At 49.4% G+C, this 17,653-nt stretch overlaps 1 protein-coding gene across 1 annotated transcript; it reads left to right on the top strand.

Moving 5' to 3' along the window:
* The first annotated feature begins 7,245 nt into the window (after positions 1-7,245).
* On the top strand, positions 7,246-17,411 carry Gpr83 (G protein-coupled receptor 83). The gene is made up of 4 exons (XM_075966787.1): positions 7,246-8,080; positions 12,929-13,054; positions 14,738-14,871; positions 16,175-17,411. The coding sequence occupies exons 1-4, from the start codon at positions 7,697-7,699 to the stop codon at positions 16,797-16,799; spliced, it is 1,269 nt and encodes a 422-aa protein (XP_075822902.1). The 5' UTR covers positions 7,246-7,696; the 3' UTR covers positions 16,800-17,411.
* Positions 17,412-17,653: the final 242 nt, after the last annotated feature.

Here is a 17,653-nt window from a genome sequence, read left to right as displayed (position 1 = left end):
GCCGTTCACCCTAAATTCTCACTCTGTTAGATTGGAGAAGAGAGAGTTATTAGAAAGTAAGGGAAGGATGGAGTGGATGAGTCTAGTTTGCAGCTTCTTGCTAAGAGAACAAGTATTTCAGGGGAAAATGGCCAGTCAGCCATCAGTGTGAAATACAGGTCTGGGCTTTGCAGAGATGGCCAATGAGATACAGGTTTTGAGTCTTGGTGAGTGGTGGAATGCTAAATCAATAGAGGTGCCTGGGGTTACCCAAAGAAAAGTTTGAATCAAGAGAAGTCAATCATGTGGGATTCTCCTCTGTATTCTGTGATTACCATTGATTAATAAGAAATGCTTTGGACCTATAGCAAGGCAAAACTTCGCTAGGTGGGGAAAACTAAGCTAAATGCTGGGAGAAAGAAGACAGAGTTAGTGAGACACCATGTAGCCCCGCCAGAGACAGACACCAGAATTTTACACAGTAAGCCACAGTCTCGTGGTGATACACAGATTAATAGAGATGGATTAATTTATGAGTTAGCCAGAAATATGCTTAAGCTATTGGCCAAACAGTATTGCAAATAATATGGTTTCTGTATGATTATTTTGGGGCTGAACAGCTGGGAATGAACAAGCAGGCTCCTACTACAGATCATGGATGATGGTACCCTGGAAACTACCAGCCCATGCTGCGGATGTATACAGCTTATGCTCCTTTACCGAGTAGGTAGTTTGATGGAAGTTGGCCCAGAGTCATGCCACCATTTATAAAACTTACACATAGAAGTGGAGAGTGGGCTTGTGAGGTGGCTGAGTGTGTAAAGATGCCTGTCATGCAACCCTGGTGATTTGAGTTCTATCCCTAGGACCCAAGAAAAGGTGGAAGGATGGAACCAACTCTTCAGGGTTGTCCTTTGCCCTGTACACATATGCCACGGCACCCTGAACCCCCTCCCACATGCACCATTCATACACCTACAACGTTTTATATATTACTATATCACAGATTAATGCTGAGTGTGATGGCACACATATGTAATTATAACACTCAGGAGGCAGAGGTAGAAGCATCCCCCACACGTGTGAGACCAGTTTGGTCTGTGGAGCAATCTCCATGCCAACTAAGACTCACCCCAAGTGAAATGTTCTAACCACAACCAGTTCAATTTGGATTCACAAACTATAGGCAGGCCTTAGGTCTAGCTCCTTTTCCATATGCTAGGTATACTCTTATAATCTTGCCCCGGTGTCTTGCTTGTCAGGGGGTTATTTAACTTTTTTGCATATATTTGAGCATTTAATCAGCAGAACTTGGTATTTCAGGCTTATTTGGTTCCTTTTCAAGAATGTTATCACCTGTGGTGGGTAATCATGATTGTCAGCTTGATTGGATCGGAAGATGCACACTGGTGAGTGTGTCTGTGGTGGCGTTTCCAGGGAAGACTGAGATGGCCACTGACCTGATGTGGAAAGGCCTGCATGTGAGTTGGGCCATTCATTAGGCTGGACCACCCAGATGGATAGAACCATAATAAGATCTCAGGCAGCAGGTGTAACTCGACTCTTCCTGGGTGGGTGTGTCTGGTTCACAGCCATCAGACTCCTTCAGCCTTTCACTGCAGACTCCAGACAGTACGTCTTCAGACCGTCCTAGGTCTTCAGCTTTATACTGAGCTATACTATTGGTTCCTGTATTTTGAGGCTTCTAGCTTCTTGGACTAATCAGCTATTCGGGTTCTTGCTTCACCTCTAGTCATGGGAGCCAATACAGTAAGTCTCCTGTGGTGGTTTGGGTGTGAATGATTCCTATAGACTCATATATTTGAATAATTAGTCTCCAGTTGGTGGAACTGTTTGGGAAGAAATGGGTGTATCACTGGGGGCAGGCTTTGAAATGTGTTTCTCTGCCTTGTGGCTGTGTATCAAGATGTCAGCTCCAGCTATTGCTCCACCATCATGGACTCTAACCCTCTGAAATGAAGCCAAATTAAAAGTTTCTTACATAAATTGCCTTGGCCATAATGTTTTATCACAGCAATAGACAAGTACCTAAGACATATCCTTTCATATCCACACATATGTACACAGACACAGACACCATGATGATTTTGTCCCTCTAGTGGATTCTAATCCATCAACATAGACAAACCAAGTCACTGTCACACACCTGGAACCATGCTGATTGTTTGTTCTTTCCTCTGCCACCAATTGATATGGGATGGATCTGGAAATAGTGTTATTAGTTTAAACCTGAGTTTTTTAGTAAGGCCTTGATGTTGAAGAGGCATCATGATATCCTTGGGGGTATTGATGTGTGTCTTAGTCAGTGAAAAGACACTATGCAATTCTTATAAAGGAAAGCATTCAATTGGGGCTTGCTTACAATTTCAGAGATTTAGTCTATTGTTATTATGACAGGGAGCATGGTGGTGTGAAGGCAGGCATGGTGTTGGAAAATAGCTGAGAGTTCTACATCAGGAGGAAAGAGTCACTGGATCTGACATGGGCTTTTAAAACCCTCAAGCCTCCCTCAGTGACATACTTCCTCCAACAAGGCCACACCTACTCCACATCTACTCCAACAAGCCCCACCTCCTAATCCCTCTCAAGTAGTATCACTTCTGATGACGAAGCATTCAAACATATGAGCCTATGATAGCCATTCTTATTCAAACTACCACATTCTGCCCCCTGTTCCCCATAGGCTTATAACCATATCGTTATGCAAAAATATATTCAGTCCAACTTCAGAAGTCCCCTTAGTCTATAACTGTCTCAACACTGTTTAAAAGTTTGAAGTTCAAAGTCTCCTGTGAGGCTCATGGCAATCTCTTAACTGTAACTCCCAATAAAGTCAAAATAAAAAAATCACATACTTTGACATACAATGGTATAGAATATATATTACCATTCCAAAAGGGAGCATAGTGAGGGAATAATGAACAAAAACAAGACTGAAAACCAGTCATGCAAACTCCAACGTCTGCATCTCATATCTGATGCCAAAGAGATCTTTAAGTCTCTAACTCCTTTCAACTGTGCTGGATACAGCACGCTTCTCTCTCCTGGGCTGGTTCTGCTCCCTGCTAGCAGCTCTCCTTGGCAGGCCTTCACAGCTCTGGCATCTCCAACATCCTGGAGTCTCCAACACAATCCAGGCTTCACTTTCCCAGCTTCAGGCAACAGCCTCTCTAGGCCTTTGTGCAGGGGCACCCCTGACAGATGCCTGGCCTCAGTAGCTTTCCTTAGCCTCAAAGGGAGATTCCACAGTCCCTTCCTTGTATTTTTTTTTTTTTTGGTTTTTCGAGACAGGGTTTCTCTGTGGTTTTGGAGCCTGTCCTGGAACTAGCTCTTGTAGACCAGGCTGGTCTCGACCTCACAGAGATCCGCCTGCCTCTGCCTCCCGAGTGCTGGGATTAAAGGCGTGCGCCACCACCACCCCGGCTCCTTCCTTGTATTCTTGATTCTAAAGCCAGAACTACAAGTCCGAAGCTGACAAGTTCTGGTGCTTGCTGGGGCTGGAATGTGGCCCCCCACTCTGTGAATTTCATCAGCATAAGTTTTCTGTTGTTAATCATTTCCCTCAGTGTTTAAGCTTTTTAAAATTCCTTTTGGAAGTGGGAAACCAACTGGGTGGAGTCTTGCCCTGAGGTTACCGCTCTCTTTATTCCATTTGGTATCAGGCTTTTCTTTAAACTTTACCTCTTTGAGCTCTAGACTTAGCGCTATTACATTTCTTGGTACTCCTTTTCTCCCCAAACTGCGTATTTTGTATTTTTCCTTGCTCGGCTTGCTCCTTATCATTATACATCTGCATAAGAGATCACTAATAACCACATGACAGAGCCAATGCTAGGCTGTCTTGAAATCTCCTCTGCCAATATCAATAACCCCAAACGTCTCAGTTTAGACTCAGGAAGATTTTTAGGACAAGAGAGAGAAACAGCCATTTTCTTTGACAAAATATTATAAGAATAGTCTGTAAACCACTTCCTAGTATTCTCTGGAACCCCTTGAGTTATGTGGATCATCATAGTCCACATTTCTCTCAGCACCACTATCTTCCACACTCCTACTAGTATGGCCCTTTTAGCTCTGCTTAAAGCTTCCAATAGCTTTCCTAAAGTCCACATTCTACCAACAAGCAGCATGGCCAAGCTTGTCACAGCAAGCCGGCCAGCCCCACTCCTAATACCAGCTTTAGTCTTCAGGTTATATTGCTGGGAAGAGACACTATGAGCACAGTAATTCATACAAAGGGGAGCATTTACTTGGTGCATGTTTACAGTTTCAGACATTTAGTTCATTGCCATCGTGGTGGGGATGTGGTTCTGGAACAGGAGCTGAGAGTTCTACATCTGGGCCTGCAAACAGCAGGAAGAGAGAGACACTGGGGTTGGCTTGGGCTTTTGAAACCTCAAAGCCCACCCTTAGCAACATTCTTCCTTCAACAGTGCCATACCTATTCCAACAAGGACACACCTCCTAATCCCTCTCAAGTAGTACCACTCCCTGATGACCAGCTATTCAAATATATTTTGAATTGGGGGCCATTCTTATTCAAACCACCACAATGTGATTCTCCAGAAACCATTTTTTTAAAAATTTTTTTTATCATTTTCACTTTCTAACGTTTTTATTGTTATAATTTAGAAACACCTCTTTGAACCATTGTATGGTGTCATATAAGTTTTTGTTGAAACATGCGTGCAAAGTGATGGCTATGACTCTTCAAGACAGCTTGAAATAAACCCTAGACTCTGCACTTGGGCATGTTTGATTGCGTAATTATGACTAGAGACAAAGCAGTCTAAGGGCCCTTTTCACATTCTGACTGCACACACACACACACACACACACACACACACACACACACACACCCTCGACTTTCTTTTTTCAGAATGCACAGAGTTGGCTCCTTCCGTAAGAACAGTTCCTGTCTCCCCCTAATCTCAATGTTATGGTAATTTACAGATTAGCAAATAAGCCTTTGAAGAAAGACGGAATAACTCAGCCTTGGTGTGGAGTTAGGCGAGGGAAGCTCTCACTTTGGTAAAGGCCAGGGTAAAGTGTGCTGCTGTGCTAGGGACCCTGGAGTGCTCCGAGGCCCCGCCTAGCTGTGTGCAGACTCTCTACTTAAGGAAGAGGAAATGGCTTGGACTGCACGCCTGCTCTTGGCATCCTCAATATGTCCTATCTCTCTGGAGCACAAGAGTGCAGCTTCTGTCTCCCAGCACCAAAACTGACTTACCCAGGGCCTTCTGCTTCTCAAACGCCCTTGACCAAGCATTTGTTACTTACTCTGTCTGATGCTTTCCCTTGTGATCAAATACACAATCCCTCTGTTCTAACCTGCTAACCCTGTAGGACCTACAAGCTTCATCAGCAGAGCTGGGAGACCCCTCTTCTCACCATGCTACTCCCATATGCCGTGGCTTAAAAGGTGAATGCAGTGTGAAAATGAGGACATTTTCTGGAACTTTCTGATAAAATAATGGAGAAATGTGGGCTAAAATTCCAAGGAAGCCTGAGATCAAAGGAGGCGTCTTTATTTTTTTAAACATCTTTACTATTTTTTCTTTAAAGATTTATTTATCAATTTATGTATATGGGTACTCTATCTGCATGTTCAACTTTGTGCCGGAAGAGGGCATTGAGTCCCACTATAGGTGATGTGCGCTACCATGTGGTTGCTGGGAATTGAACTCAAATCCTCTGGAAAAGCAGCCAGTGCTCTTAACCACTAAGCCATCTTTCTACCCCTCCTTGATGGGTTTTGTGTTGGGCTTCAACCAAATCGAAAATCTGACAGTCATCCTGATTCCTCCCTCAATCTGTCATCCTTTTTCGTCCCCCTGCCAGCACCTTGGGGGCCAAATGACGACTCCACTCCCAGTTCACTTGGACAACTTCCAGACTTGCTTCAAGCCACAGCCTTTCACACGCATGCCCCACTTGCTGAAGTGCCCTTTACAAAATGCGATCAGATCATGTCACGTTCTATACTTGTTGCGATCACTCTCAAGGAAATTGTCCCTGTCCTAGCACACTCTTAAGTCTGGGTGCCTGCCCTCTCATCGTCGCTGCAGTCACCTGTATCACAGTGCTGATCTCCTCCATGTCTGGGAGCGCATGGTTCCCATGGAGAACTCCATTCTGCCACTTCTGCCTCTGCTGCCACTGGCTCCTAAGTGACTCTTTCCAACCCAGGGAAGTGCGTCTTGTATTTTACGATGGTGACATTTAATAGACCCATTTCAAATTGCTTTTCAGCAAGAGAGTTTGGTCTGTGTCCCTGCAGCCACAGTGAGTGCACAGGGTAACCCTCACTGCCCCTGGAAAAGATCCACCCAAAAGAGGCTGAAGTCTTGGTGGGAGGGGCCTGCTTTTCAGGTCCAAGTGAAAACCCCGAGGGCGCCTGTGTTGGAGACAGCTGTATTCCAGTCTCAACCTGAAGGTTGCTCACCAGAGTTAGACAACACTATAAAATCTCCAGGGGTTCACTGACAGAAAGAGGAACTGAGGGTTGTCTATCAAGTTTGGGTAGCTTGTGGAGGGACAGTGAGGAACAAGAGAGCCAATCAAAGCATGTGTAGCCTAAAAGCGGGAAGAAGTATTTTGCCAGAGGAAGGGGACTGGAAAGAGGTGAGAAGCCAGGAAAAGAATAGGACTGAAGTATAACAATGTATACCCACACGAACCACACAGCGAACTGCTACTTTGTGTGCTAACTATAATTATTTTAAACAAAATTTAAAAAGTCTCACCGGAGAAGCGGGAGGGTGGTTGAGAGAGGGCAGCTTCCGGAACTTTACAGTAGCGAAGCAACTATTTTCCAGAGGAGTGGACACAGAGCCAAACGCTATTCCTTCTGCTTCTTGGGTGTATCAAGAAGTGTTTGAAGTTTCCTTTAAAGACATCAGCATGTCACATTCCCAACAGGCCTTGACTAGGCCCGCAGTGAGTCTAAGGTTTAGCTAGAGAGGAAATATTCCAGGTCTACTTCAGGATTTGCTGCATCCCAGGATCCACCTAGTTCAGGAACAACCTCAGTATTGGGAATGTGCCAAGATTACAGATCAGGTGGAAACCAACGTGGTGGATCTTTGGACTGTACAAACCTGGCCTTGCAGTGTGACCCCAAATAGTTCCCAAGGCTGCTTACACCTGTTCTCTGATTTACTGTACAGAAAGAAAGCTGGCGAGCGTGAGGGAGGGCGGTCCGAGTCCGGGCTGCAGTGCTCAGGGGCTGGCGCAGGCTGCGCTGGGGACTGCGGTGCCGCAAGCCTGGAGAGAGGCGGCTGGAGCTGAGCGCGTCACGGGAGCGAAGAGACGCTGCACAGCCCTATAGGCGGAGGCGCACTGGCCGCTGCGGGAGCAGAGGTATAAAAGTGCTGCGAGAACGGGCTAGCGCCACCGAGGGCTGGGGTGACAGAGGCGGCTGGCAGTCAGCAGGATCCGAGTCCCTCTGCATTCCGGAGTTCCCTCTGGGGTCCCGACTCCCTGCGGATCTCGGTGGCCTTTCCAGTCGGGACCCGGCGTGGTCCAGGTTTCTCCGAGGTCGGGGCTCCTTCTGTGCTGCGCGCCCCATCGCGCCCTAGTTCCTTCTGCCTTGCGCACCCCTGTAGCCCGGTGTGCTGAGAGCCCCGCGCCCAGCCTTCACGCACCGAGCCGGCGGGGAGTCTAACCCTTGCGTCCAGAACCGCAGTGGCTGGGCATGATGTTCCCTCCTGTCCTGCTGCTCTTTCTCCTGTCCTCGGTGCTAGGCACCGAGCAGCCGCCGGTCGTCACTGAGCATCCGAGTATGGAGGCATCCCTGACCGGGACCAATGCTTCGCACTTCTGGACCAACTACACTTTCTCCGACTGGCAGAACTTCGTGGGCAGGAGACGCTACGGGGCCGAGTCCCAGAACCCCACGGTGAAAGCCCTTCTCATCGTGGCTTACTCGTTCATCATCGTCTTCTCGCTCTTCGGCAATGTCCTAGTCTGTCATGTCATCTTCAAGAACCAGCGCATGCATTCTGCCACCAGCCTCTTCATCGTCAACCTGGCAGTGGCAGACATCATGATCACGTTGCTCAACACGCCATTCACTTTGGTAAGGATAGGCCCTCTCGGGCTTCTCTTTTCCTGACGCATGGGTCTATTCTCTCTCCTCTCTCTCCTCCTATCTCTCTGTCTCTTCCAGGTCCTCACCACCTCCAAGTCCTCACCCTCCTCCTTCCACCTCCTAGCCTCTGTCACCTATTTTGTTTTGTCTTCATGTCCTAATCTTTGAGAGTCCTTTCTTTCTTGTCACTCCTCAATATTCCTTTCTCCTCTGTCTCCCCTTCTTTCTTTTCCCTCTTCCTTTCCAGGCCAGAGTTTCTGCAGCTGTTAGCACTGATTCGATGAGCTGAGTGTCTGCAGCTGGCTCTAAAGGATTGCCCATTCACTGTGTGACTTCCCTGGTCACAGGCATTTGGAAATGAGCAAACAGTAAATCGGGTCCCTGAAATGTTAGCAGAGGCTATTAGGTCACTTCTTGTCCCTCAAGTCAGTCTGTGCAGAGCCTGCCTCCTACCCATTCCCAGTGCTGCTGGGTGGGTTGTCTGAACAGCAGCTGTTGATTGTTGATGGAGTCCAAAGCATCTTTCTGGATGCTGGGGGGTTCATCTGTGTTCCGTTGGTGGCTTGACGGGGAGGCCCTGTTGGACACTTGTTATGGGAGGGAATAGCATGGAGGTGGCCTGGAGCCTGGGGTGTGGGACATTTGCACAGGGTAAGCAAATGGCTCCCTCTCTGAGCCTCTGCTCTTCAGCAGAGGTGCTGCTCTGTCCCTTAGTGACTAGGGAGTTTATGGACGGTTTGAAATAGTGAGGGTGTGGCTGAGCAATCCCAGTGACAGACAGCTCATCTCTACAGCAGAGCTGCGTCCCTTTCAGTGTATGGAATAATGTGTGATTAGGGTTATTAGCCAAGCAGCAGAATATCTATCTATCTATCTATCTATCATCTATCTATCTATCTATCTATCTATCTATCTATCTCCTCACATATAAATGAAGACAGAAAATGATGGATCTTTGCAGCCACTGGTCCATGCGATGTCCTTCCAAATTTTCTATCTTCAAAACATTCCCATTCTCTCTCCCACTCTCCCCTCTGAGAGCATATTGGCATAATATGATAAGGAAACTAAGGCACAGAAACCCAGGTCTTGTCCTCGGCCACCTGCAGAGCCAGGAGAACTGATTCCTTTCACTCACGTTCTCTGGTGTGTGCACTAAGTCGCCAGTGGGAGTGGGGGCTCCTGACTCATGTTCTGCTTCCACTGCTCCAAGACACCAACTTCCTTCAGCCTATACTAACCAGTCACTTGATTGGTGGCCACTCAGGGTCCCCTAGGCACTGACCAAGGACATGAAGGCATCCCAATAATGCTCTGTGCCTTGCTGATCCTTAGAAACCCTGCATCTTGGCTCTCTGTGGTTCCTCCCTTGCCTTCTTATCAGAGAAAGGGCAAGCTGGGGTGGGTCTCGGATGAGAGCTGCAAGATTCCAGGGACTCGTCGCTGTTGTTCAGAGGCGGGCTGCAGAGTTGGATATACATAGACATGAAGGGACAAAGAAGCAATGACAGCCGAGAGCTGAATGACCCAGGGGCCTCCTGTGAGAAGGGACTCTGCCCTTCCTACATGACAAAATAGAGCAGCCAGGCTTTGGACCTGACCCACGGAACCTCCCCAGTCCAAGCTCCTGTTGAGCGTCCAGAGTGTTGCTCTGTGCATACAGGTGGTGAGAACTGGGATCTTCAAATCCCTCTGCCTTCTCACTGGAGGGAAGCATCGCCTTTGACTGCTTGGTGACAGTAACCTCCTCCTGGGCCCCTCTTCCCAGCCCCTGTTTTACTGCAGCCAGCATGAAGACTGGTTCTCTGATACGGAGACAATAATAAACATTTGCTTGTAATTCCCAAGATAGAGGCATGCAGACAGTGCAGTGGGGTCTGGAGGAGGTGGGCCTTCATCCTGATTCAGCAGAGGTCAAAGGAGACTCTGCAAAGGCTGTGACAATTCAACAGCTGTACAAGAGCCCGGTCTCCTGGGTGGAAATGAATGACCGGCACACACAGTGCAGAGGGAGCAGGAAAAGCCGGAAGGAGGAGCCACCGAAGCGCACCTTGTGCTGCGAGAACGCCGAGTGACTGAGTGAAGGTGGAGGTGCAGGAACCAAAGACACATCAGAGTGGGCCGGGGAAGGTGGGGTGGGCCAGAAAGAGAGGCTGGGCTAAGTGTGTCAGGCCTGGGGCCTCCTGAAGCATCTGTCTTCGTCTGGATGAGTCCCACCTGCCAGCAGCCGTGTTCCGCCTGAATCCATGGGGGCAAGGTCAAGAGCGGGGAGTTTCTGGGAGCTGGGAAGGGGTGGTGTCCCACCGGAAGTTTAGGTTTGCTCACTTGCTCATTGTGGGTGGGAGGCAGAGGGGCTGAAGATGGCCTGCTTTGTAACCTCAATGGCTCCTCCAGGGCATAGGGCAAAGCCTTGGGCCTTCTGTCTCTCTGAGGAGAGGTAGCCAAACTCGACTCTACTCCTCATTTCCCAACAGACCCGGATCCAGAGTTGTTGGCCGCTGTCCTAGGCTCCACGTGTGTGAGTCCTCACTCACCTATGTAGTCCTGTGTAGTCAGAACGGCAGTTCAGAGGCTGAGGTGCTGGCTAAGTATGGCGTGTTGTACACACTCTACACCTGCTTGCTACCAGGCATGATTTTCATAACCATATGAGAAAGCATGAGCCTGCTTCACAGGTGCAGGAGAGAATACTCGGAGACCCCAGAGTGGGAACGAATCAGCTATGCTGGGGAAAGCCCAGTGGCCCATACTTCAGCACAGTGCCTGCAATATTCCTTGGCTGGGAGGGCTAAGAAGCCTCCGGAGAGGATGCTCCTCAGATACCAATTAGATGCATACCTGTGTATCTGTCAAGGCTGGCCCATTCTCGGATCTGCCTTACACCTACCAGTCCACTAAGGTGACCGCAGCAAGTGGTACACTCTGTCAATCCAAGTCGTGAGAGAATGCCTGTCTCTGATGTCGATCTCTTCCCTTGCCCACTCCACTCCCACTGAGTGACCCATTTGTGCTGTGTCTGACCCTCTATTGGGTACACTCTACATTCAGTCTCCTCCCAGATCAGGTGTGCCTTGGTCAGAACTGATGCTCCATCTCTCCTGGACAAGACATTCCTCCTCACAGGAGCTGCTCCAAGCCTGAGTGAGCACACAGCCTTGCATGCTGCAGAAGAAGGACTTTGTCTCCCCCCAGGGTCCCGTTTCTCCCCACCCTAACCTTCACCTTTCCAGTGTCTCCGCTCAGGTGGTCAGCTGCAAGATCGTCAGGCACATGAGGCTGAATGTAGCTTAGTGGTGGATCGCTTGCACACTGTGTTACTCTGTGTTGGATCCTTTACACACATACACACACACATGTGCGCATGCACACACCCCTTCTAAGCACAGTCAAAATGCTATATTGTGACTTTTTGGAGATGTTTCTCTGTTAGGCCAGCTTCCATTCAGCCAAGAATTTTATTACACTTCAAAATGTCAGCTTCCAATTTCTCATAATCACCTCCTAACAATTTGCTGGGCAATTTCTCCCATCTTTACAGATTTTGCAATAAGCCTTTCAGGTACGTATTCTGAAACCATTTTTTTTGCAAAAGGGAAAACTGAGGTTAACAGAGTTTATCGGCTAAGGTTGCACAGCAATGAATAGTTGTGGAAAGGTTAGCCTCCCGAGCCCGCACTTTCCCCAAGCTCTTCTGATCCTGATGGTCCAGGGCCATGATTGGGGTTTGGTGAACTCAATGACCAAGAATGGGTTATACTGGGGAAAGCCATGTGCTGTGTGCTACGGCACAGTAGCTGGAAGATTCCTTGACTGGGAGAGCTAAGAGGCCTCCTGAAGAGATGCTCTTCAGAAACCACTGAGAATTCGAGCTGGGTATCAGTTAAGGTCTATCCATCCTGGCATCTGCAGCTAATCTGTCCATCCTTGATGCCTGCATTCTATCCATCCTGTCCATCCCTGACATCTGTATCCTACCCAACCTGTCCACCCCTGACATCTGTATCCTATCCATCCTGTCCACCCCTGATGTTTGTATGAATCCTGTCCGTCCCTGACGTCTGTACCCATCCTGTCCACCTCAATATCTGTATTCTATCCACTCTGTCTATCCCTGACACCTGTCTTATCCACCCTGTCCACCCCTGACATCTGTAACCATCCTGTCCATCCCTGATGCCTGTATCCACCCTGTTCACCCCAATGTCTGTATCCACCCTGTCCACTCCGACAACTGTACCCATCCTGTCCACCCCTGACATCTGTACTCATCCTGTCTGCCCCTTATGTCTGTATGAATCCTGTCCATCCCTGATGTCTGTATCCATCCTGTCCACCCCTGATGTCTGTATGAATCCTGTCCACCCCTGATGTCTGTATCCACCCTGTCCACCCCTGATGCCTGTATCCATCCTGCCCACCCCTGCTGCCTGTATCCACCCTGTCCACCCCTGATGCCTGTATCCACCCTGTCCATCCCTGATGTCTGTATCCATCCTGTCCACCCCTGATGCCTGTATCCACCCTGTCCACCCCTGATGCCTGTATCCACCCTGTCCATCCCTGATGTCTGTATCCATCCTGTCCACCCCTGATGTCTGTATCCACCCTGTCCACCCCTGATGCCTGTATCCACCCTGTCCACCCCTGATGCCTGTATCCACCCTGTCCACCCCTGATGCCTGTATCCACCCTGTCCACCCCTGATGCCTGTATCCACCCTGTCCTCCCCTGACATCTGTAACCGTCCTGCCCACCCCTGCTGCCTGTATCCACCCTATCCACCCCTGCTGCCTGTATCCACCCTGCCCACCCCTGATGTCTGTATTCTATCCACAGGTTCGCTTTGTAAACAGCACATGGGTGTTTGGGAAGGGAATGTGCCATGTCAGCCGCTTTGCCCAGTACTGTTCTCTGCATGTCTCAGCACTGACACTGACAGCCATTGCTGTGGACCGTCACCAGGTGAGGGCACCCACTTCTGGCACCATCCTCCCCCTCTGACTGTGCCTGCCTGGTGTCTGTAGGGAAGGCTCTCACGATAGTGACTCATTCAGCCCAGCTGTCAGCCTGTGCACTTGTCTCCTTGTTGATCAATTCCGGCAAGGACACAAGGGATACTAAACCCTTTGGTAGTTGCAAAAGGTTATTTCCCCTTTGTTGTCAAAGTGAAGACTCACTGCTGGCATTTCCCATCTCTAAATTTAATGAATTATTTTGGTGGTAGAAAATCAAACCCAGAAAATTACAGATGGAAAGGAAGAAGCAAGCAACTACAGGTCGGAGAAAGCTTTCAAGTGGGAGATGGAGTCTCTGGCCCAGACTGTGTAGGAGGAACACAAGCCAGGGTGTCCCGATGGCAGGAGCAGGTAGGATGTAGTAGCACAGGAGTGAGCATGTGGGGTAATACCCACGGGTGGTAGGCACTCAAAGAGGACCTAAGGACATCCATTTAGGAAGGGCCAGATACTTGTTAACTCTGCGATTCATGAGCACATATTGCTGACTATTCGGTGGTTCTCAGCCTTCCTAATGCTGTTCCTCCTGTCGTGGTGACCTCAACCATCAAATTATTTTTTGCTGCCTCTTCTACTTTTCCTCCCCCTCTTCCTTCTTCTTCTTCATGTTAAATGCACACACACAACTTTCCCATGATCATATGACAAAGCTAAAATGAGAATCAACATCTGTCTGGCTCCAAGCCATGCTCTGACCGCTAGACTGTCCTGCTCTGTGATAATTTAAGCAGATTCACGAGGCAAGTATCTTTAGGACAGAGGATAATCAGGGTTTGCTTTGAGATGGTCTGAGAAGCATAAGGGCCAACAGAAAAATGATTTCAAAGACCCACACTAAAAGCATCGTACGCTGTGAAAAATGATTGTCTCAGAGGAATAAATGGCCCACAGTGTCTCATGTCACCAGCCACATCTAAGTGCCTCTGGATGACAGCTTTATAAGGATGTTCTTGAAGAGGTTTGCACATCAGAAGAGACATGGACTGTCCAAATTTGAGATATGTCTATTTCCAAAATGCCATGATCATGTTAGAATCAAATCTTCATGCAGTACAAAGGCATCAAAGTCAGCTGAGAAAAGTCTGCACACAGCTACCTCTAGTCAACCCCTACTAATTCCATCAGAGCACTGGGGTACCTCTGCCACAGGGCCCAATCACAAATGGAAACGCTGTTAACGTCTATTTTTATTTAAGCCTCTTAGAAGAGTTGATTGGCTGCCACACAATATCAGTTCCAAGATGCATGGAAGCCAGTCTGTGTTGGAATTTAGTAATGGCTTTAATAGGTGCTGTCAAATCCACTTCTGCAGTGGGTGACAAGAGATTACCCCTCATGGTCAGAACCTGCAATATCATCCAGGGTCTGGAACCACTGATCTCCAGGAGGTGGGGCTGAGCCTGAAGTCCCTTCTACCAGGTTTGTACTCTCCTCTCACCCCTACCATGCTCTCCTCACTCACAAGAGGCCCTGGGACTGCCAGCAGTCACAGAGTCCACGGGACCTCCTGGAGCTGAGCTGAGGTCAGGGTGTGCTCCCTTCGATGCTCAGCTGCCGAGGCAGCTCAGGGGCCGCCTGGATTCTTACCTGCTTCCCACTTCAGTGGAGACACCCTTTGCTTGTGTTCCAGGTCATCATGCATCCCCTGAAGCCTCGGATCTCCATCACCAAGGGTGTCATCTATATTGCTGTCATCTGGGTCATGGCCACCTTCTTCTCCCTGCCACATGCCATCTGCCAGAAACTGTTTACCTTCAAGTACAGGTGAGACGTGTCAGTGGGAGCAGCCTGGGGCTCAGGGGAGGTTGTAACCTACTGACCTTCTCCAGAATGGACCTAGACCACAGTCACGGGGAGTCAGCCGGAACCCCCTTGGATATGACTCTTCCTGGTAGCTGTAGGTACACCTCCTCACTGCCTATGGCCTCACTGAATCGTTCTTACCATCTCTCAGCCCATGCCTAGTCTCTCTGTTGTTTTCCCTGTGCTCTTTTCAACTTTAGCTCTGCCTTACTCTTTAGCCTGTTTGTGAGGAGAAGGCAGCTGTTATCAGCTTCTGCCACCAGGAGGCACTGGTTCACACAGGCAGAGATGGTTTCCACTCTGTCACCAGGAGGCATTGGTTCACACAGACAGAGATGGGTCTCCACTCTGTCATCAGGAGGCACGGGCTCACACAGGCAGAGATGGTCTCCCTCTGCCACCAGGAGGCATAGGCAGGATTCTGAGACAAGTGTCTCTGCCAAGACCCAGCTTGGTCCTCACCAGAAACTCCTTCTTTCCCACACTTTCTAAAAACTACGTTCTACTTCCTCCATGCAGACTCAGTGGAAGGGAGCTAGCATTTGAGATCTGAGTTGAACACCTAACTCACTACCTCCACACCACACCCCTGCAGTTCATAGGAGCAGACCGTGAGCTCAGGGGTGGGGTGGGGTGGAGTGGGGTGGGGTGGGGTGGGGTGGGGCTTTGATTGGACTCAGCTAGTTCCCTGGGAATCAGCTGCCCCCTCCTTCAGTTTCTTCCTAGCCTATGTGAAAAACTAAGAAGTCACAGAGACGCTAGAGGCCTGCTTCCCACATTGTCTCCCTACCTCCATCTGTTTTAAAGATTCATGGGTTTCCCTTTGGGATGAGAACTGAGTACAAAGGGGACTCTAAGATTTCCTCAAGAAAGAGCTGACTTTCTGTGCAGAAACACTGTTCCCTCCCTCCCTCCCTCCCTCCCTCCCTCCCTCCCTCCCTCCCTCCCTCCCTTCCTTCCTGCCTTCCTGCCTTCTGCATCCATTGATTGATTGATTGATTCATTCATTCATTCATTCTGCGGGGCCCACTGTGTGCAAGGCATGATGCTAGGTTCAGGAAACATGGAGTCTGGAGTCTTCCTACCTCTATTAAAGGCCCTACTTTGTGGGGAGACCGAAGCATGACGGGATGATTAGACCACAGTGTCAAAACATCTGTAGCAGATGTGCTCAGCCCGGGGTAGGGACAAAGTGGAAATACTGGCTTCCCCACTCACAGTCTGCCCCAACCCAGTCTTACGCTTTCCCTCCCTCTTGGTCCAGCGAGGACATTGTGCGCTCCCTCTGCCTGCCAGACTTCCCAGAGCCGGCTGACCTCTTCTGGAAGTACCTGGACCTGGCCACCTTCATCCTGCTCTACCTCCTCCCCCTCTTCATCATCTCGGTGGCCTATGCCCGTGTGGCCAAGAAGCTGTGGCTGTGCAACACCATTGGCGACGTGACCACAGAGCAGTACCTGGCCCTGCGGCGCAAGAAGAAGACAACCGTGAAGATGCTGGTGCTCGTGGTGGTCCTCTTTGCCCTCTGCTGGTTCCCCCTCAACTGCTACGTCCTCCTGCTCTCCAGCAAGGCCATCCACACCAACAACGCCCTCTACTTTGCCTTCCACTGGTTTGCCATGAGCAGCACTTGCTACAACCCCTTCATCTACTGCTGGCTCAATGAGAACTTCCGGGTGGAGCTCAAGGCCCTGCTGAGCATGTGCCAGAGGCCACCCAAGCCTCAGGAAGAGAGACTGCCCTCCCCAGTTCCTTCCTTCAGGGTGGCATGGACAGAAAAGAGCCAGGGTCGGAGGGCTCCGCTAGCCAGTCACCTCCTGCCCTCTACCCAGATCCAGTCTGAGAAGACAGATCTGTCCTCCGTGGAGCCCATTGTGGCCATGAGTTAGGGGAAGGAGGATGAGGTGGGGAAGGGCTCTGTCCTCTCACAACTGACTTGATACTCGGTGTCGGAAAGTCCTACAGAAGCAGTGAGATGCTTGGGTTCTTAGAAACCTGTCCAGTGCCCCCCTACTCCCCTGCAATCTGATGTGCAAACCACCTAGAAGGTGCCACAGGTGTTGTGCCCAGATCTTTGAGAGCCCCCTCAGCTCCAACGGGAGCTGACTCAGTCCACCCCCAGGCGCCCGGCACCTGCCAGCTTGCCCTGCCACTACTGAACACCCACAGGCGACCACGTGCCCAGAAAACAGCTTCACTAGCCAGAAAGAACGGCACAAAAGCTTTCAGAAGTCAGTGGACCAAGCGTAATCACACATCTTCAATGGCTGTGACTCTATCCATGACCAGACAGGACCCATTTTGGCTTCTTAAAATAAAGAGAAATTATTTATCATTACTATTTTCAGGAAAAAATGTTCGAAAAGTACAGAAATGAATTAAGATCACCCTGTTAGCCCATCAATCTGTAAAAATGCCTATTAGTGTGCCGTGAATTTGTAACTTTGACCTCTGTGTGTGTGTACATGTTTGTAGCTTTAAAATTCTGAATTCCATGTGTCCATTTAGATTGTAATAATTAGCAAGAAATGGAGGTACGTCACAGTACTCCTGAATCCCCCATGATGAGTGCGGTCCCTCAGTATAACCGAAGAGAAGTGGGGAGGGCAAGCTAAAGGCTGGCTCCATCTTGCAGCCAATGGTGGGTGGGCCTGGCCCTCCCCTAGGCGGTAGTCATCAAAAGGAGCGGTACAAGGAGCTGGGAGGTACGACCCCTTCCCCAGCCCCCGGAAATGAGAGAGGG

The sequence above is a fragment of the Microtus pennsylvanicus genome, chromosome 3, assembly GCF_037038515.1.
Source record: "Microtus pennsylvanicus isolate mMicPen1 chromosome 3, mMicPen1.hap1, whole genome shotgun sequence".
Lineage (NCBI taxonomy): Eukaryota > Metazoa > Chordata > Mammalia > Rodentia > Cricetidae > Microtus > Microtus pennsylvanicus.
Note: the sequence above shows the minus strand (reverse complement) of the source record. Positions and strands in the feature narration are given on the sequence as shown.